A 21,750-nucleotide genomic window follows, 5' to 3' on the forward strand; every position below is an offset into this window, starting at 1 on the left:
GAGGTATTACCTGGGGGGAAAAAAAGCACAAGTAATTTAGCATTGTGATGAATGGCTATAAAAAAGAGGGGATGTGAAAAAGCCAGATCAGGACTGACTATAAAGAGAAGATGAATTCCACAAATCTGGAATTCAGTGATAAACATCCTGTACTCTACAGCAACGTGCTCTGAAAAACTCATGCTGTGAAAAAACAGAAAGGTAACCTCTACATTAACTGAGATAAAGACAGATGTGAATTTTAACTCCCCATAGTTAACATTTATATTGTTAAAGGTAGTGATTATTAGTATGTATCAATTGAACAGTAATTTAAATAGAAATAAAACGTTTACTTTGAATACTACAGTCTTGAGCTACAACCAAAATTTGTTTTTCTAATTCTGCAGACAGAATTCACCCACTGTTACTAGATGAGCATGGTCCAGAGCCTAAGCTTCTACTGAAGAAATTTTCTAGTCCTTGTGGTTGCAAAGATAACTCTCAAAATGTGAACTGACTGTAAGCAAAGAGGTCTGCCCAAGTATGAAGATGGCCTGGCAGAACAGGTCTGCAAGAAAGTAAACTCTGAAAACAACAATTTAAATTTCTATTGATTTAATCATATTCCAAACAGTATAATCTCTGTTGAGTTTTAACTGTAAAAATGTTAAAAATATATAATTCATAGGTTGTGTTTATCATTGAAAGAACACAACTAATTTTTGCATGCAGAATGCAATGGTGTCAGTCCTTGCACATTTGTGCAGATGAAAGTATGGTTTCTTGTTCTCTCTTTTCCACTTTGCGCTCTCGCCCAGGACAGATAGACTGTGGCACATCACACATACTGTATTTATTGGAAATGCTTGTTGTGCCATCAGTTCATCTCCATCTCATGCACTTGAAAATAAAACTGTAGCGAAGTTTAAATCTATTTTAGTTCCATAAAACAGTCTCAGGTCTGGATCTGACCACCTTCAAAAATTCAGCAAAATTAGGTTTTAGAAGCTTTCAGAAGCTTGGGTTTGGCTTATAATTGTTATTCCATAGTGTATCATTTGCTGTCTTCCTCTGAAGCAAACAAAAACATCTCCAAATTTAGATGGTACCATCAAAATAGTCTGTGTTCTAGCCTTTGTTCAGTAAGACTTAATATAAATCCAATGACTGCACAGTAGTAAAAATTATTTAATTATCCAGTAAGACAATTATTATTACTGCCTTTAAAAATCTCCCCCTGTTTATACAGAGTATACAACATCCACTAGGATGTTGACAAAGTTACATATCTGACTCAAGCACTTGATATTTTCATTTAAAATCTAATGCTTTCTATTACACAACTACTTCGATAGAAGTTGATAACATCATAAGAACTGCTGGGCTATATCACACAAAGAACTCATCTTACCTCTTATTCAGTATTCTACCCCTGACAAAGGCTCAGTAATAGAGACTTAGGGAAGAAGATTAAAAAAACAGTAGTGCAAGAGTGACTCTTCCCCTACTGGTGAGAAGGCATAGTGACTTCGTTTTTCAAAAGAACTGTTCATGGTGACAGTAAGATCCCTTTCTTGAGTGGAATCAGCTAAGTTAGACCTCAGTACTTTGTATGGACTTAATAATTTTTCACTCATTACATTTACTTACATTGAATGTTACCTGCCATTTTACTGCCAGGCACCTAGTAAAAGGAGATCTTCTGTGACTCTGCAGTCAGTTGTAGATTTGACTGCCGTCAATAATTTTGTATCCTGTATTTTGTATGTATACTTGTTCAAAGCTTTAACAATTATAGCTAGAAAGATTACTGTTTACATGCTAATTATTCACAACTGTTCACATGAATCGTTGTATTAATATTTGTTATGTAAATGCCTCCTTGGAAATACTAAACTCCAGCCACTCATTCACATCTTTCCAAATGGATGCTTTTCTGTTGCCTTGTAGTACAGCCCACATGTATGTATGTGTCGTGATTTAACCCTAGCCAGCAACTAAGCCCCACACAGCCGCTCGCTCACTTTCCCCCGGTGGGATCGGGGAGAGAATCAGAAGAGTAAAAGTGAGAAAACTCATGGGTTGAGATAAGAACAGGTTAATAATTGAAATAAAATAAAGAAGTAGTAGTACTAGTAGTAGTAGTAGTAGTAGTAGTAGTAACAGTAATATACAAAGCAAGTGATGCACGACGCAATTGCTCACCACCTGCCGACCCATGCCGAGCCCATCCCAAAGCAGTGATCCCTCCCCCCACGGCCAACTCCCCCAGTTTATATACTGGGCATGACGCCGTACGGGATGGCAGAGCCCTTGGGCCAGTCGGGGTCAGCTGTCCTGACTGTGCCCCCTCCCAGCTTCTTGTGCACGGGGCAGAGCAGGGGAAGCTGAAAAGTCCTTGACCGGTGTAAGCACTGCTTAGCAATAACTAAACCATCAGTGTGTTATCAATCAACATCATTCTCATCCTAAATCCAAAATACAGCACTATATCAGCTACTAGGAAGAAAATTAACTCTGTCCCAGCTGAAACCAGGACAGTATGATGGTAGTCCTTTAAAACATTATATGGAACAAATGATGTATGTACAATATTTTCTCCACGCAGTTAAGAATCTGGCAGTGAATACTGTCATGAGTTACATAGTGGTACATTTACAATGACAAGAATCTACTTGCGTGCAGCATGAGAGTTTGGCTCTGAGGTATTTCATTATGAACTGTGAGTTATGCTTTGACTGCTTGGTTCTGGGACATGGTAATTGCAACCATTTATGACAGGGTTGAGTTAGATTTTCATTATTCAATACTGGTGGCTGAAGCACAATAATAAAAACTCTTTTAACAATGCAAGTTACTATTACAGCAGTACAAGGTCAACACCTAAGTTTAAACTTTCACCCTCTGTGCTTCTATAGTAGCAGTTACTTCCCAGATTCACTCAGTACTAAGGATATGCTTGAGGCATGGAGAATTCAAGATTACAATGGCTGTGTCTAAGACGAGAAATAATTACAATTGTTACATACTTGCTAAGTTACTGTTTAAATATTCTGATTATTTTATATCTTCTCTTTAGCTCCTTGCTCAGAAGTGGCCTTTTGGAGATTCTGAATTTGGACAGTTTCTCTGCAAATTCCTTCCCTTTATACAGAAGGCATCGGTGGGAATCACAGTCCTTAATCTCTGTGCCCTCAGTGTGGACAGGTACAGTATGTTTTACTCTTTTGACAGACACTGTTCTTGCCCTTACACTTTTCCTAAAACTGGGAGCGCTCAGTATGGTCTTCTTAGCAGGCAGACTACAGTATAGATGTAACTTACATTCTGTTTTTTGATATCCTGGCTATAACAAAGCACCACATCTGTGGCCCAGAGTATAATAGGAAGCCATTGGACTAATTAACTTTACAGTTTTTTTAAAGGTATTTAAAAGCTCTAGTAAAGCATTATTTCAGTTTCCTTTACCAGACAAAAATTTTTTGAGATTTGACTCAGTATTCAGACTTCTTTCTTTCATATGACCTCATGTTCGTTTTGTATTCGAACAGAATCATAATCTTTAGTCTTAAAAATAACTCTTTCAAGTCACTGCCTATGGACCATAATTACAGTGTTTATTCTGATAACTTTTATAACTAATTGAGCTTTATTGACAAACACATTGGAAACTTTCTTTGGTAGTCTGACGTTGATAGTTTGAAAATTAATGCGTCTGCTAAAACTGCTCAGGAAGATACACAAACTTTTTGATAGAACAACAGCTAAGATGCTTTTGAACATGATTCTTTTATGCTTTTGTTCTTCATACATATAAGGCAATAGCAGATGAAGACTTCACTTCTGTAAAAGCTATTTTTATTGGTCTTGAGTTTACTTGATCATGTTCTAGTCCAAAATATCAGTAATTCTGATACAAAAAATATGATTAAAAAATATATTATGTGTATTAGTACAGTGATGCAAAGGTAGAAGAAACTTTAAAATTAATCTTGGTTTGGTTTTACATAAAAAGTTGATGTACAAGGTTTGCAACAGATGAGTAACTTAGTAGTATCTATACCTGAAATACAGTTCCTTATTGCATTAGAAACTCATTAGCTGAAGCAAGAAACAAAAAACTGTAATGCAGGCAAGTGATTCTATTTCCATTTTTGAGTCTGAGAACTATAAAAAGAATTCTGTTTCTCAAACTATATCTGCCCAGCATAAAATACGATCCCATGGACTGCTCTAAGGAATAAATCATAGATCAAGCACATAAGAAACAGAGAGTTTGTTAGATAAGTTCTGAGCAACGCAGTTTCACTAGATTTAGTCCTATGTTACATACATTTTCATAAATTGGAAGTAACTCAGCTGAAGCTACCTCTTTATATATGTGTATATATATACATTTACAAGCACTGATTTGTTAATCCTCACAACAACTAAATGCTGTTTCCATTTGAGTATAAAGTCTTCTATGAGATCAGACTCAGACTATTTAATTTCCTCCCCCAGTTTACATGCTTTGCCAAGGACATATTCTTTATCATCTGGTGCTACTCTAGTAAATGGTTGCAGAGAATGTGTGTTAGAAAACAGATGTACACAGCCAGATTCTGATATTGGTTAACATGAAGTGAATCTAGGTTAAATTACCACAAAATCAGGATCTGAGAGCACCTTCAACAAGTCATGTTGGGCACTGGAAGTGGCGTAGTCACATTCATACAAAATTCCACATCAGCTAGTGTTTGCTTTTTAGTATGGAAAATGAGTAAATATGGAGTTGTGTGCTGTCACAGCTGGACTGTTTCTGGTCTACAGGCGAGTTAATTTTTTCTTAAAAAAGCTCCTGAAAACTCTCTCATTTATAGTTATTTTGGGTGTCTATATATGGAATTGCATTCTATGAGGTAGAAAAAGACAGAGTCAATTGGTATATTGAATTCAGAGCTCCATAGCTTTGATAATTTTTGACTCTCTGTCCCTCTTGCAGACTACAGCCTTAATTTAGAAAAAGTTGGGGTTTTTTTTCCTACAAGGGCTGTTCTCTGTGCTAACTACATCCTGTTGTGAAACTCCACTCATTACTATTGCCCCTCGCACAAAGTGACTTGCACTGGCAGTGTATTAAGGTTTAACTGTGCATGCCCGAGGGGAACAATGTCCACTCATACTTGGAGAGGGTTTTAAGAGGCTGACAGAAAACACCAAACCAGCCATTCACCCTTCAGAGGAAGCTCACATTTGTTTCCGATGCTTCTCAGGCATTTTTAAACTCTAGGTCTTGATGGTGACGATAGTCTGACTCTTTTTCTAAACAGTGCCTGACTGTGACTAAGAGGAAGGATATTTCCCTTCCTGAGCTTTTACTCTTGCTTATGTTTCGGGCATAATGATTTTGATGAAGAAGTGGTTTTAAGAAGAGTGAAGATATGGATCTAATATGTATACACCCTCTTTTTGCCTCCTCTGCATACCAAATTGCATAGAATAGTAATCTCAGCGGAGGTACTTTCATCTGGCCCAACTTCCAGTAAGTGTATTAGATATAAGTCAAGATTTTACCACTAAAACAAAGCTCTATGAGCTTTATTGTATTAAGAGCTTTGCAATCAACACACTGCTGGCTATCTTTAAAATGAGTAACAGCTGTGATCTCTCACAACAAAAAGGAATAGATTGATGTCAGCAACAGTAGTGTCATTTTGGAACTGTTCTGACACTAATCTTGACAGTGACTGCTTCTTATGTCCTTCATCATGTCTCTTATCTTTTCTGTATTGCTTTTCCCCCTTATATAGGGCTGGTGATACTTCCAGAACAGAAATATGTTATACTAGTGGGCTGTTTGAACAACTGATTTTCTAATGCAGTCAAAAGGAACAGGGAAACAAAAGCATCTACTCTGTAAGACAGCAGGCATAGGGGACTGATAGTCCACAGACAAGCTATAGCCCATTTGTTAATTTTCATATACTCCTTGATTTCACTTCATTAGGCCCACAATACATTTTCTTTTTTAATTCTGATTAAATACGACTATGGTAAAGTTCATCCAAATTGTTCCAAAAACTAATCTGGGCCACAGTGAAAACCACAACCACGCTGCATTAATGAGACCAATACTGGAAGGCTAACAAGATTTCTAGAATTGTTCTTTAGCAAAGAATGAAGAAATCACAGACAGGGTGTAGAAAAGCTTCAGAAATGATTCAGTGGCCTTACAGATCTCAATTTGTTGCTTATCAAAAACGACACTTAAGAAGCCACTTGAATATAGTATCCAAGTACTGAAATACAGATGATGTATCAGATATCCATGGGGTCTTCAGCTTAGCAAAGAAAGATATAATAAGAACCTATAGAACAAGGTTTCAGCCAAATTCCAAATGAAAATAAGGTACACATTTTTAACAATGAGGGTGATTAACTACAAGAAGAAACCACCAGGGAAAGGTGAAGGTGTCCTGCTCTTAATGTTCTCAGATCAAGACAGGATGTCCTTCTGAAAGAAATGCTTTAAGCAAGTTATAACTAGATAGGAGCACAAAATATTTAATTGTATGTATGTATACTCCATGACGTAATGATCCTTTGTCCTTAAATACTGTGCATCTCTAAATATAAGGAGCAGGAGGGACTACAGCATCCATGAAAAGCAAGCTGGACTAAATAGCTAAGAATGGGAGAAGAGGGAGGAGAAGAAAACAGAAGAGATAAAGCAACTGAAGGGCACAATATACTAAAGTTGGCAGCACATGCATGAGCAGTAGAAAGTGAAAAGGGGAGAGAGAAGAGGAGTCACAACATTAAACAGAGAAAAGGAAATGACCTGGAAAAGAACTGAATATTTTAGACAAGGTTGGAGACAAAAGGGAAACAAACAGAAAAAAGAAAAGTAAGACAAAACACGCGCACACAGATTTTAGATTGGGGAATTAAATATAATGCACGATGCATGTATTTTATGTCAGTTCCCTGGCCTAGTAGTTTAATCCTGTATTTTCTAAGTATGAGGGAAATAAACCCTGCAGTATTTTCCCACTCCTAATTATGGGAGGTTTGTGGCTAGACAAAGATCCTATATATTACATAACTCACAGAACACCCACCTGAAAAATTATACTACCACTATTTTTCAAATCACGCAGTGAGTAAAGAGACCAAGTAATTGCAGGCTAATATGCATTCAGCAAATTCTGATCTAATTACTGAGCTTCTTTTGCTTTAGCTGAAACCATTCATAAAATTATTCAGCCAATAATTCCTTCTCTGATAGTTATTTGAATTGTGAACTGAAAAAAAATTGCTAATAAAATACATACAGGACCCAAATCCTTACTGTTGTGCAGTATCTGATCTTCTCATGTGCAAAACAGATGTAACTCAAAGAGAACAGGTACAAAAATGCACGAAAGCAAAGAACTGGATTCACAATTTTCAATCCATTTGTTGTCACTTACATAGTTACACAGATGACACAACACAAACTACATTTCTTACTTGAAAAATATGTACAGTCTACAGGCCCCTGTTTGCCAAGAACATCATTCAGTCAAGGATGAGATAGTATCATGTACCTTGTGCAGCTGAATAGACCAATTGTAAAATTGCCAGTCAGTAGAAAGTAAGTTTCAAATTGATTGTTAAATTTCCAAAGTTCACAAATATTGGAGTATTTGTGTGAAAGGTTATGCTTCAATGAATATTCCATTTAGTCATTAAAGCCAAAATTTGATATTTGGTAAAATGAAATATGAGAGGATCACAAATTATTTAAAATTAGATTTAAATTTTAATATGAATAAATATGTGTGAGAAGATATGATGCTGAATGTTACTTTCTCAATTATCTCAGTGTAGTTTATTTGTTTTGATGCTCTCAGAATTCCAATCTCATAGACCCTCTCCCCATGAGTGAACCACTGCCTCCCTCCTTTCTGGTATTCTTGGAAGATAAGGATGCCTTTAGAAGATGTTTTTATTTTCAATCTGCAAGTCCAAAATGTAGTTTGCTTTAGTATGTTCAAAATCTTTATACATACATTTCTGTTAAAATGATGTACTGAGAACCTGTCCATAGTACACCTGTGACCATGCTGTGTATGATATTGCTATAGATATCAAAGCAAAAGTTTCTAGTCTTCTTACTGCAAGAATGATGGCATACAAAGCTCTGACACCTTCCAGTGGTGTTCTGTAATAACACTTTCTGATATTTTTTGCGAGGGACTTACGGCCTGATCTTGCATTCATGCATCTTCCCTCCTTTAATATCGAGGCTACAGGGGATTTAATTCACAAGCCTTCCATCCTGTTAATAAGCACACTTCCAAATGTAAAAAACGAAAAAGGGGGTGTGATACCGGAAATCAGAAGAAATGCTGTGTCTGTGAATCCCAAATTAGTGTCTTGGTTAGAGGAGGGGTGAGGATGCCTTTTAATAACTCTAAATTTTACTGACCTCTATAGCCTAGGTCCTATATCCCTTAACTAATGTTTTTCCTATTGGAAGCTCTTCATTCCTTCCATCTCAGAAATTCAAAATCCAGTACTTCCCAGTATACTCAAAGCATCCTAACCCAGAGTTCTCAACTACTCTTTTCCTTAAATCCTTGTTATCTCCCAGCCTTCAACTCCATGCCAAAATTGTGTATTCCTTCCAATCACCTCTCTACCATCGCACCCTAATCCTTCCACAAGCTAATCCTCTAGCCTAAAGCTTTCTGATCTAAATTCCTGTTCTTTCCTTCCCTTGCCAAAGCTCACCCATCCCTGCAACTCAGAGCCTACATACTTACAAACTCTATCCTCCTGCTCTGTTGAGGGCGTCTCCTTTCCCCATACCTTTCCCCTTCCTTGTGCCTGCTGATATGCCTGTTTGTACTCCAGTGAGCTGCTGTCATCAGCTAAAATCACCGCCCCATTTGGTTTTCTCTGAGAACTTTAACCTTGGCTCATGCCTTGGAAAGGTGAATAGAGGTGGCAGCTGCACATATCCAAATGTATCTGCCAGGACTCAAGGGGGCAGAAAATGAGGGCATGTCTGAGGAAGAAAAGAGTACTTGCACAGTCAGGACAGTAGAATGACACAGCTCCTTACAATTTATAATCTGCTTCAGACAATGTATAATCTGCTTCAGTGACTTCTTATTCTGACATTTTTTAAAGCAGCAGAACAATGTTGCTTGAATTTTTTTTCCTCAACTAAAAAAGACTGTTTCATCAGTGGATGCCATGATATATCTATGTAGCACTGTAATGCCAAATGGGAAGGTGTTATTATTTTGAGGAAGTAAAATAAGCAATTTAGAAACTGTTACAACACTAATGACAGAAAGCGTTCCAGCATGCATTTCAGATTATTACAAGATCAAAAATAATATTTGTTGTTTCCATAATTTTTAGATAGCACTGTCTTTCCTAAATTGTTGCGAATGCTAATTAACTCGTTTACTGCAGTTATTGTTAGACAACAGTTAAGTCTGCTACTGAAAATGTTATTTATGGACTGGTTTGTACCCTATCTTGTATGCCTATCAGTCTTCTCCAAATAATTTTTGAACCTTTTGACCAGAGTTGACAAAGAGGTTGAGGTCTAATAAATTTCTACAAGTTTCTTCAAAACTGGCAGACAAGTAGAGGAGAAAGACCCTCTCAGTTCCCTGACTGGGGGAAAGCTGCAGCCCGGTAACAAGAATCCTCCAGCATTGGAGGGACAGAGAAGGTAAAGAGAGGAAGAGGAAAAGAGAGAAATGCATGGGCTGTATTTGAAACTTCTTTAAGAGTTCTCACCTTTTACCAAGATTACAGTTATGAGATGCATACACATAGGAAAGCAGGTTTCAGTAATTCCACTTTTTACAGAGAAACTTGCTATCTAAGGGATAAAGTAGTGGGAAAATATGTTGGGTTTGGCATGTACAAACTCCTTAGCCGATGCAGAGGCTGAGAGCTGTCAGACAGTCCTAACTAGCACTCAGTTGTAGTCTAAGGCAAATAGAGAATATGCTGCATAAAACCAGTATTTTTAACATTGAGTAGTGTAAATAGAACAAATGCATTTTCATTTAGTCAAGAGTATTTTCACAGTATTTCATTGCATGGAAGCTGACAACTTCACTTCAGATAGCACTCCTATTATAGCTGAGGTAGCTGAAGGAGATCTGTTTTGTATCTATTAGAATGGCTCGTGTGCCTGGAAGCTTTTTTCCTTGTTACGTCAGCTGATCTAGTGAAAGATATAGTCTGTCCTCACAAACCTTCCCTACTTTAATTAGAAATCATTAGTGTAGTCCACATAGCAGAATTCCACACAATCCTGTGCCTAAGCAGAACAATTGCAGCCAGCTCGCTGCTATTCACCCCTTGATGTGCTCTGCTGTGTCCTAGGTGGCTTGATAGCTGGCAGAGACCCTGAACAGGCAGAAAAAAGCAATACAAGTCTAAGATGTCAGCTTTAGGGTTTTACTTAGTATATGAAATTGAACCAAGATCTTTGAATTTAAGGAAGAAACTGAAGGTTGGGAACTAATGCCTGTCTCTTTCAGGTATAGAGCAGTTGCCTCCTGGAGCCGTGTTCAGGGAATTGGAATCCCTATGATCACTGCTATTGAAATTTTCTCCATTTGGCTTCTGTCCTTCATACTGGCTATTCCAGAAGCGATTGGTTTTGCTGTGGTACCTTTCAAATACAAAGATGAAGGCTATGTTACCTGCATGCTCAATCCTACAAATAATTTTATGTTGGTAAGTAACATCCTTTCTTCTCTTTTTGGAATCCACAGTATATAGGTTAGACAATTAAGATGCTGGATTATAATACACTTTATTCATCCATTAAAGTGCAAAATGTATTCTAATGTATATTGGTGCAAAGAGGATCCTTCATTTACAGTGACCCATCTCTACTTTCAGCCAGAAATACTAAATGGGACTTTACAACATTTTCATTTCTTCACTGCTGAGGATTTGCAATTTGGGCCTGCTTAAAGTACAATCAAGAGATGTATCAGGGTAGCCAGAGCCTTGGAAGGTATTGTGTTTCTAGGTATAACACCTTGGAGTTTGTAACTGTCAAAAACCATGTTTTACCAAGATTAGTCAGCATTTTGCATGCAGTAGTCAGCTTTTTTGGCAGACAAAGAAAAGGGTGGGGCCATGCTCTAACATAACTTTTCCTATTCTATATGCACTTACAAAGTCAAACAGAGAACAATCCCTTCATTTACAAGAAATCATGACTACAAATCTGACAGACTCACATCTCCAACCTAGGTAGCGTGGGCACTGTTAGCTGTCATCTAGATATAGCAACTCGAGCAAGAGAAGTGCCTGAGACACACCAGGCTGCTTTGGCACATTTCAGAGCCCTCATCCTCCGTGCTACTGCAGCATAACAGTTGCCAATACCCACATTAGCTTGCTCAAAGCAAGTCAGGTGAGTAGTCACTACAGAACTAATAGATCTTTACTGCATAGGGGGATAGTGATTTTTCCGCCTGGCCTTACACTGAGGAAAAGGGAAAGTGGTATCTTTCTTAATTTTTTCTTTGTGAACCCAAAGAAGGGTCAGCCACCGTTCACCCAGTGATAAAAAAAGAGTAATATTCTGTTTTGTCTCTGAGAAGGCAGAGAGTACAAGGTCTTAACTCTTGAGGGAAAATTCATATTTTTTTCTGGACTAGAATTTTTCATGATAGAGTGCAAGTTTCTCTTTTTTTGAATGTCTGGCACTTCTTGTATTGGATCAGAACATGTCTTGGGCTAGAACTGGGAAGGATAAGGCAAAATGGAGCTAGGAAATTTAGAAAATAAAAAGTGTGGATGATTCGTGTTTTTCAGAGGAACATCCCCAACTTTGGTAGGGTTACATAGACTGCAGGAATGGCAGAAAGAGCAAGAGACAATTGCAAGAGAAGACAAAAGGAATTCCCTAATGCAAATAATTAATGCAGGTGAAGACGCAGTGGAATTGCCCAGGACTTACTATAGCCTTGTTTCTAAACTCTACAGACTATATGACTGTAGATACTGTAGTTATAATAATATGATTTATGACATGCACAGTGCAGCAAAATTCCCTTTTGTAATGGTTTTTTTTCTCCACAAATGTGCCTGGATAATCTTCACTTCCTCTCTCCCTAAGAAAAAGAAGAGTTTTGTCTTCCCTCTTCTCAAAATCACTTCCATAGATCTTCCATAGGCATGCTAACTTTAATGATTATTGTTCTGTTCTTAATGTAGTAAGTAGAATAGCTCGTTTTGTTTTATTAGCAGGAATTAGTATCTTTTGCTTGCTCAGCATAATTCAAAAGCTCTGAATCTCCCTATGCCACTTTGATTTTCAAGGAAACAAACCAGCATTTATGTCCAAGCTGAGAGTAAATGTTGGATGCGTCAGTCAAAATGGAGAGTGTTGTGTTTCAATGCATTGCAAGCAAGTACAAACATGAGATTAAAATGGAAATACCATTTTAACCTTAACTATAGCATTTACTACCACAAACACCACAATAAACAATTACTAAACTTTGGGAAGGATTTATGATTAACTTTTGTTTTTAATAGGAGCTTTATTCATGTTTAAAGCTATCCTCGAAAGACTTAAAAGATTCATGCTAGACCATGAATCCCAAGAGGCTGAGTGCACTAGGAAACTTGTTTAAAATGCACATTTCCTGTAGCAAACCAGTTCCATGTGGGCTTTTAAGACAAACGAAAGAATGTCTACTTCTCTTAAATCAACCCAATTTTGTGCTTTGATGTAAGCTTTGTGAAACTCAGATTCCACAATTAATCATTTACAGACATTTTTGTGTAGGTTTTATAACTTCTCAAAGCCAGGTCCTCGTACAGAATTGACGCGTTGGTCAGGGCTGTGACACAGAACTCTGTGTGTGTTTTCTTGACTGACAGGCAATGCTCATGAAAGCTGGTAGACCAATACGACAGAAAGTGTTCCCTGTAAACATAGCATGGATTCACACAGGACACACTCTGTTGTGCTGCCCAACGAACATGATTCTAGTCTGACTTGGAGGAATTTGCCATGGAAAAGATAATTGTCTCCATGTATTTGTAATCTTTTTCTCTGCAGAAGGAGTGGTAATTGGATTTCCCCTCAGTACAAACTCTTCAAATATGAGGCATAGTGTTTTCTGGTTTTCTGCTGGCAGAAGCTCTGTTCCCAGGGGGGGAAATTCTGCCCCCAAGGAGAGCACAACTATGCAGCAGACTGAAGCACCTCCTCACGCAGGGATGAGGCGAATGAGGAGGAGGAAACAAGCTAATCAACACAATTCAAAATGTCCTGTGAGGTGGGGTTGTGGCCTAGATACCAGCAGCGTACTCTAAATTAGCAAGCTCTCTAAGCAGCTGTGTTGGGGTAGAGGGAGAAAAACCAAAAGCATTCCCTTTTTCTTAGTAAACCAACTTTCTAGTGTACCTAAAGCAGATTTAAAAATGAACATTATTAAATACTAGTCTATTAATTGTATCCCTTTTTTTCATCTTTCAAAGTTTAGTACCGTTCAGTTTTAAATGTAAACAAGATGTCAAAAGTTTGACTTTTTCAAACAGGATTCATATAATCCTCAGTTATTAGCATTTTGACATTTGGTGTGGGAACTATGATGTTACAAGAGCACATCCACTAGGAATAAACAAGTTAGGGGAAAGATTATGAGAAAGAGGGTTCCCTTTTACACACATCCATCTCAGTAACTAATAACATAGAGACAGGAAGTATTTAAAATGTCGTATTTCAGTGCACACTTTTGGCTGAGCATAAAAGTTAAAAACCAAGATACAATATTTTCTCAAGTCTGAAAATATAATCGTCTACAGAAAAGAGTAATTTTACATGTTTTGTCAAATGTAGTATTTCCCATAAGACACCAACGTATTAACTTAAACCACAGCTTAAATCACAGCTAACACTTAAAATTACACAGCAAAGAACTACGACTCTATCAAGTCCCTCAGTGTCCTGTTACAAAAGCCAAGTGGTATGAATGGCAGGCAAAGGGTTAAAAGTAACTGTACCACTAGAAGCCACCCGTCCTAAGCTTTGCATATATCAGACAAACACTTATGAAGTGGCTCCTATCTGCCCAGTACATAAGCAAACCAACTACCAATCTTTTCACTGATAACAAAAGGTGATTAAAGTTACAAGACATTTTGAATTTTCCTTTTTTGGAATCAGGACAGAAGCCGTAGAGGTAAATGGCATTTCCTGAGACAGGCTTTTAGGAAGATTTGTTATCGCAAACTGACACTGTCTACATTTTGGCATGTCTTTTTCAGGAAACTGGATTCCAGTTTTCATGAATGAGTGTAAATGTTCAGAAAGCACAACCAAAAAAAATTCCAACCCAATACAGATTGCAACAGAGGTACAGGCAGGCTATCCATAAGGTAAAATAAATGTTTACACCGCCACAATTCCCATTTTGATGTTGGTCCAAAACAGATCAACAATAAGAAGGTTTACATAATTTGTGCTCTTTACCAATAGACAGATACTGGTATATCAACTGTCACGCTTTCCAAGATCTTTCTGTGGTACTTCCATTGAATCATAAGAAAATATCTTCTCTTTTCTTTACCTTATCTACAGTTTTACAAAGATGCAAAGGATTGGTGGCTGTTTGGTTTCTATTTCTGCATGCCACTGGCGTGTACTGCCATCTTTTATACGTTAATGACTTGTGAAATGTTAAACAGAAGAAACAGCAACTTGAGAATCGCTCTCAGTGAACACCTTAAGCAGGTAAATATTAGGAACACCGATGTTTGAAAATACTGTTCTTCTCTCTTTGAGTTATCTTAGAAATGTTTCAAAGCATACTTGAATACAGTACATTACAGAAATAGAAAGTGAGGATGTAGGTTATTTATGACGTTAAGGTATTAATTTAAACCCGGAACACAAGACTAAATCATAGTATAAGGAGGTATTGAAGACAGCACGCGCAGGAAACTAGCCAGTGTCTTTCTTTTCTTAAGTATGTATGACAGTTGTGCTCTCCTTCTCTTTAACCTCAAATCACTATTGGCTAAAGGCTTTGAAATTTAACTACAAAGATTTGCCAAAAAAATGCTTCTTTTTATTCATAAAGATATGACTCCATGGGTCCTCCCTAATTTTGGCACACTTTGATATGCAACTTTAGTTTCATATAAAAAGCAATTGTAGAATAACCTGGTTTAGAATAGAGTGGATTTTTTTTCACGGTTCTTGCACTGATGCAGTACTGCTACTGTAGCTGCTTTGAAAAGAGCAACAGGAGAACAGTACAAACAAATGATCATAGAATAAAGTCACTCACAGAACCGTCAGATCTCACTTCGCTGTTTTTGCAGCACTGTCTGATGTTTAATTCCTAACTGAAATTTTAAAAACAATCTGTAGCTTTTCCCCTGCGTTAATGTCAGCCCCTCAAATTCCACTCTTTCTTTCAAATTCCACATTCACAGACGTGAATCCCTAAAGCAGTCCCCTCTGTGTCGGAGTGAGTTCTCTCAGAGGTTCCTCCTCTGCTGGTTCATTCCCCACCAGGGCAGACTGGAAAACCCTCCCCTTGTACAGATCCTCCACTTTTTCCCCTCATCAGGCCCCAGGGCTTGCAACACAGCCTGTCCTAGGGCCACACACAAACTACTCCACCCATTAGAACTAGAATGGTATGTACGGGCTGGGGGAATCCACCCTCCAGCTTTCCCATCCTGACGTGCAGTGCCCAGCAAGCTACTCACACTGGTTTCTGGAGGGTGACTTTATGCTACAATTTACAAATGCTCGTCTTTTTAACTATCACCTTTTGCCCTTCTTCTTTCCTTCCCTACAGCCTTGTCCACATTAATGTCTAGTCATGATCCTTTTTGTATTTTGATAAAAACAGCTATTATAAGAAAGAAGAAACAATAATAGTCATATTCAAAGCCTAACAAGACTTACTGTAATCACACATTTGACTTTAAGTTTTTTAATGACAGAGCTTGGCAATGCTTGTTATTGTTACATTACAGTGGCAGTTTCAGAAGCGGTATTCTTACCCCTTCATATGCTTCTTTTTATCAAATCCATGCCTACCAAACACCACTGGTATGCATTGTCAAAAATCCACTAAAACATTTGTAAATCTCCAGAGCCATATAAAATATCCATTAAATTGAAATTATTTCCTGACTAAGTATTATGAGATTAAGCTGTAATACAGACATTTCTAAAATTTTTTTTGTAGAGGAACTATTTACTTAAGAACATCAAGATCACATAGCAAAGATCACATAGCAAAATTCATATACTGTGCAGTATCCCTTTACGTAATATGGTGTATACTAAATATAAAATAGTACATCAGAGAGGATCTGACATCCTGACTAGGTACATGGTTGAATGGAACTTTTACTGCCAATTGATTTACGTGCCTTGGTTTACAGATCGCCCCACATCAAGGATTAGGTAGAAGTGGTTTATCAAGCAGGCGTAATCCCAGTTTCCCTCATACATGAAAAAGTTTTCTTGCAGATTATGCATGTTTCTGAAGAACGAGGTTTATCTGAGGGATTTCCAGAAAACTAATCCAGTGTAGAGGAATAAGAAGGCTGGGAAAGTAATCAGCTTCAGGAAAGCCCAGCAGTGGATTTTCCTTGGCTAACATCTATAATGTCCTGGCAATGACCTGTGTGCTCCAGCTGCTCCAGTCTTAGTGATGAGGAGGTTCTGTTGAGGATGGCCAGAATGAAAACCACAAGCAGCCCCATAAAAAACAGTTCAGGGATATCAGGTAGTCTGGAAGCTTGCACTCCGGAAATCCTCGCATGCTTTATCTAGGTTACTTACTTTGCTACCAACATCACTACACTACAATCATCTACCAATATGAATTAGGCACTCAGTCATAGTTATCTTTACTTCTTTTTCTAGCGCCGAGAAGTTGCAAAGACAGTTTTCTGTTTAGTAGTGATTTTTGCTCTTTGCTGGTTCCCTCTCCATTTGAGCCGAATTTTGAAGAAAATGGTATACAATGAAAGAGACCCCGGCAGATGTGAACTGCTCAGGTACTTCATTTTCTGTATCAATCAATTTTTTATACTGAAAAAATATAATGCCGCACACTTGGAGTTTATGTGAGAAATGTCATTGTGCATGCAACTGTGGTGGTAGAAGAGCAAACACTTTGTTTTATGACTTTTCAGCTGCGTCCATATTCAGGGGTTTCAGTTTTAATGGGGTAGCATAATTTCAATAAATGTTGTCTGTCACCATTGCAATCACTTTCCTCTGGCTTTTGTGAACTTCTGTGAGATAGGTTATTACAGACCTGGCATGATACAAGATTAGATTGAGGGAGTTAGGTAAGAGAGAATTAGTTTCTGTGACAGAAGAGATTATAACTACAAAGAGTACGGATGCTTCTACAGTATATGAACAGTTTAAATGTTTTGCTTTCTCTTTTGTTGCCTAGTTTCTTGCTGCCACTGGATTATATCAGCATCAACCTGGCAACCATGAACTCTTGTATAAACCCAATAGCTCTGTATTTTGTGAGCAAGAAGTTTAAAAACTGTTTCCAGGTAAGATCTTTTTGTAAGACTTTATGTCCAGTTAATGAACTGTATTAAACCACTGAGTTATTATCTATTTTTAGCAGTCGGGAGAAGAGGCATGGAAAGGAATGAAAGATTCTAAATTGTCTAGTTTACCAGCTAGCAGCTCACATAGCGCACGTACCAAACAGAAAGTGGAACTATCCACTTTATCTGAAATGCTAAACCAGTAAATAAGTTTGACATAGTCCTCATATGTAAACATGTTAACTGAGATAGACACGCCCTTGTAAGTACTGTTTATCTGCATTTGACATGTACATGAAATAGAATTTGGTTTATAACATATTTCCCACTCTAGATCAAGACAAAGAACACATACATAAGACACCGAGCTGCCTACAGTTAAACAATCCCATTAACGACTGAAATTTTCCGGCTTGAATACCAAAGCAGGCACCTGAGTTGACGTTGGCAATTAAATACGCATTATGGCTTTTACCTGCATTTTTCCAGTTCCTACACATGAAAATATATTTTAAGGGTATAATAATTTCCTTGTGACACTGTGCCTCTACAAGTCCCCATTCACCTAATAAAGGCAATACAGGAAGAAAGAAAATGAGAACATACAGTGGTAAAGGAAGTAATGAAATGGAAAAGGAAGACTGAAATACCTTTATCTGTGAAGAAAAGCAAAAGACGACAGGACTGTACCACTAAACTTTAAGTCTGTGAATAGGCAACTCAAGCTACTGAAAAAATGTAATAAATTATTAGAATAGGGAATACCTGTTTTTCTGCAGCCTGCCCAGACCTACAAGTTGTTTTAAGGGAGTATTTTCACATGATAAATGTCAGCTTTGCTTTTTACGGTCCCCTACTTCATTTGGGAACTGTGGAGAGGATAATATGCCTGAACTTGTCCTCAGGTGAAAGGGAGAAGTAACAGTGGGTACTACCAGGCTGCTCCTCATATCATTAGTTCATTCTTCCCATTTGTCCTTCCAAATAAAATTACCATCCAACAACTCTCATTAAAGAATTTTCAGCTATTATTTAATCCTTCCCAGCTTCTCATTATAGCTTACCCTTTTCCTTCTAGTATCAAGGTCATTAATTCAGGCAATCTTTCCTTTTTGTATTTGAGTTTCTCAACCTATCTCCATTGCTATTTTACATACCCACCCATAGACAGATAGTACATATATCTTAAGTCTGGCTTTACCTCTCTGCAACACTCCCTTCTCACTGAGTTCACAGAAGTCATAGATCTACTGCTGCTATTGCCGTTGCTCCTCTGAGGCCTTAACTCTTTCCCCTAAAGTGGAGATTCCATCTACACAGAATTAAGCACTAGTTTTTGGGGGGGCGGGGGGCGGGAGGATAGCTGAAGAATCCTTTCTGCTCCTTTCAGAAGAGACAACTGAACATACCAGCCTGTGCAGAAGCTGGGAGTATGATCTTGAATGAACTTCTATTCTTAACTGTGAAAAATGATGCACCTCAATATATTCACTGTCCCCTTTCCTAAACATTTTTGTCTTCTTCTAAGATGTGAGAAGAGACCTAAGTCACAGGCTGGGGAATTTTCTTTTCTCTTACGTGCTAAACAGCCTTCTGATCCCTAAGTTTGAAGTGCAGTGATAAAGAGGGATAAAAACTCCAACCTAGTCCTTACAATACGTATTGCGTTCTGTCAGTTCTCAATCTATTTACCCTAGTCAAACAAATTTCCCTTTTGATACTGTGAAAGTTTTTCTTAAATAAGAGGCACAGGCCAGGCCTAATTTGCTGCATTTGTGATGTTTAATCACAAGAATTGTTTGCATCCTAGGATAAAAAATTTGCCTGAGTGCAGCTATCGCTCCGTTCAGGTAGAATAGCCTGTTCATTTCTGAATGAAAAATATGGCTGGCAATCTGCATAGACTTGACAAATTTGTGTTAACCTTTTTTTTTTTTTTATTTCCAGTCATGTCTTTGCTGTTGCTGCTCCCAATCTAAGAGTCTAGTGACTTCAGTGCCCATGAATGGAACAAGCATTCAGTGGAAAAATCAAGAACTAAACAATCACAATACAGATCGAAGCAGCCATAAAGACAGCATAAACTGAAAATTAAGGACTCTGATACCACTTCAGAATCAAACAGGAAAAAAAGAGTCACAACAAAGCTATTTCGACAGGAAGCCCAGTGACTGTTCCATTATCAATTCAGACACGTGCACCCTTGTACCTAATTGTAGAGGTGACTGAGTAGATTGACTGACTATAACTGTGATGTTCCGTGAACTGAGATCCACTGGATGGTAATTCTGTCTCTGAAAATGATATTGATGTAATTATGACACCAAAAAACTGACTTGAACTACACAGGTGGTTTGCTCTTCTGAATCAAGCAGGAACTGTCCAGTGTCTGTGACTGGTACAATACAATCTTTTTACCTGATAGTCACTAGAGTTAATCACTCCGGAATTTTTCAGAAGATATCAAAATAGAATCTTGTCTGTGACTATATTTTCTCTCTGCCCATTTGTCTTTTAACTTTTATTTGTGTGGTGGACATATTCTGTGCACCAGTATGTTTTGCATATTGTTGTTGTCGTTGTTGTTTTTCAGGTTTAAGTTGGAAAATGTTTTGGTCCACACCAGTATTTTATTTACTTATGTTACAATGGGTCAGGACATTAGCTGGGCAGTTCACATTTGTAGCACTTCAGTACTCAAAAATAGGAAGAGACCATTTAAAGTAGCATTGACATTTGGCACTTAAGCACAGATTAATACCAAAAAAAGGTGTTAATAATACAGTACTATACTGTGTTATTTATTCTAATGCTCTGTACAAAATAAACATAATAAACATAATCTATACCAGCAAAAAGAATGGAAGATGCCCACAGAGGGGCACCTTACAATGTGTTTTTAATTAACCTGCCATGTTAATTCTTAAACTATATGAACCTATTAATCTATTTAGACTATAGCTGTGTTAAATCTAAGTCAAAATGAGGGTCAGTGGAACACAGTGAACCATTATTAAAGCTGTCCAAAGAATTCTGAGAATATGGTTATTATCATAACAACTATGCACAACAGTACTTACACATTGTGAACATGAGGTTATAGTCATAGTGAATGCAGAACTGCAGAAGTCCGTAACAGCTGGATGTGCACAAGGATATTTTGTGCCTTATGCTTACAGAGTTCTTTGTCTTACTCTCACAATGTTGAAAGATTTTAATGGGGTTTAATAGTTTATTAGAATTGTTAACCGTACAAATGCTATGAATAATCTGTAGAAAATATTGCTTGCATACATGTAAACTGGTGATTTACTTATTATTCCCATCCATTATGGTTACATGGCAAGAGATTCCTTGTTTGGCTATAAAAATTTTTAATAGGTAGCCTTTCATTAAATAGTGGAATTAAATAGTGTGGTGTCATATATAATATGCCTCATGCACAAATCTGCTAGGAAATTTATAGCATCTGTTGTGCCAGGCTAAGAAGCAGTAATTAAAATTCCACAAATTTTTAAACATCCGTTACATTTCAAGTGAAAGGTATAATCCTGCATATTTTTATTTATGAGGTCCAAATGCTAGTGCCCACAGTGACTTCTGCTACACAAGTTTCCCAAATGTTTACATTCACACAAATCTTCTAAAGTATATTAAAAAAAAAGTTCTTTAAATTGGTTTATGTATTTTTGTGTGCTTTTGTCTCTGTGACATATATGCGTGTATAAATACATACAAATTTATGTTCATGTGTTATAAACCTAAATACAGTCTTCTGACAGTGCTCTGCAGTAGTGCCTAAGAGCATGGTATTGAATGAGACTTGGCTGAATTTTATTTAAAACATTTCATCCTCAAACTGTATCAAAAATCATAGTAAATGAGTGACACTGCTTTCCTTTGAGAAGGTTGAATTACTGAGTCTCTTTACATCCTGACACCTTCACTGCTCCTTTGACAGAATGTATTGAGCAGATGATAAAGTTAAACAGAAAACAGACATGAAGAATGGATTTAAGTTGTAAATTGCCCCTTCTTTATTTCAAGGCAGGAAAAAGCTTTGTGCGCATTCGCCTCTTCCATTATTTATCTGATGGTTAGATGAACCAAAAAATTCATACTATACCAGCAAATCAATAATCTGGTTGTTCAGAGACAGTCTTTTCTACCTGTCTACATAAGACAGTAGCA

The 21,750-nt window shown here is 37.4% G+C and overlaps 1 protein-coding gene across 1 annotated transcript in view; it reads left to right on the forward strand.

Annotated features, from left to right (window-relative positions):
* EDNRA (endothelin receptor type A) overlaps positions 1–21,251 on the forward strand; it is a gene marked incomplete at its 5' end in the record, with an annotated part of 33,078 nt that extends 11,827 nt beyond the window's left edge. The window contains 6 exons of the mRNA XM_082315572.1: positions 3,062–3,189; positions 10,524–10,722; positions 14,597–14,749; positions 16,910–17,043; positions 17,451–17,559; positions 19,507–21,251. Coding sequence (XP_082171698.1) covers positions 3,062–3,189; positions 10,524–10,722; positions 14,597–14,749; positions 16,910–17,043; positions 17,451–17,559; positions 19,507–19,647 — 864 coding nt within the window. The 3' untranslated portion in view covers positions 19,648–21,251. The remainder of the gene's footprint in view (positions 1–3,061; positions 3,190–10,523; positions 10,723–14,596; positions 14,750–16,909; positions 17,044–17,450; positions 17,560–19,506) is intronic.
* Positions 21,252–21,750: the final 499 nt, after the last annotated feature.

This window comes from Platalea leucorodia, assembly GCF_965183815.1.
Source record: "Platalea leucorodia genome assembly, chromosome: 6".
NCBI classification, from domain to species: domain Eukaryota; kingdom Metazoa; phylum Chordata; class Aves; order Pelecaniformes; family Threskiornithidae; genus Platalea; species Platalea leucorodia.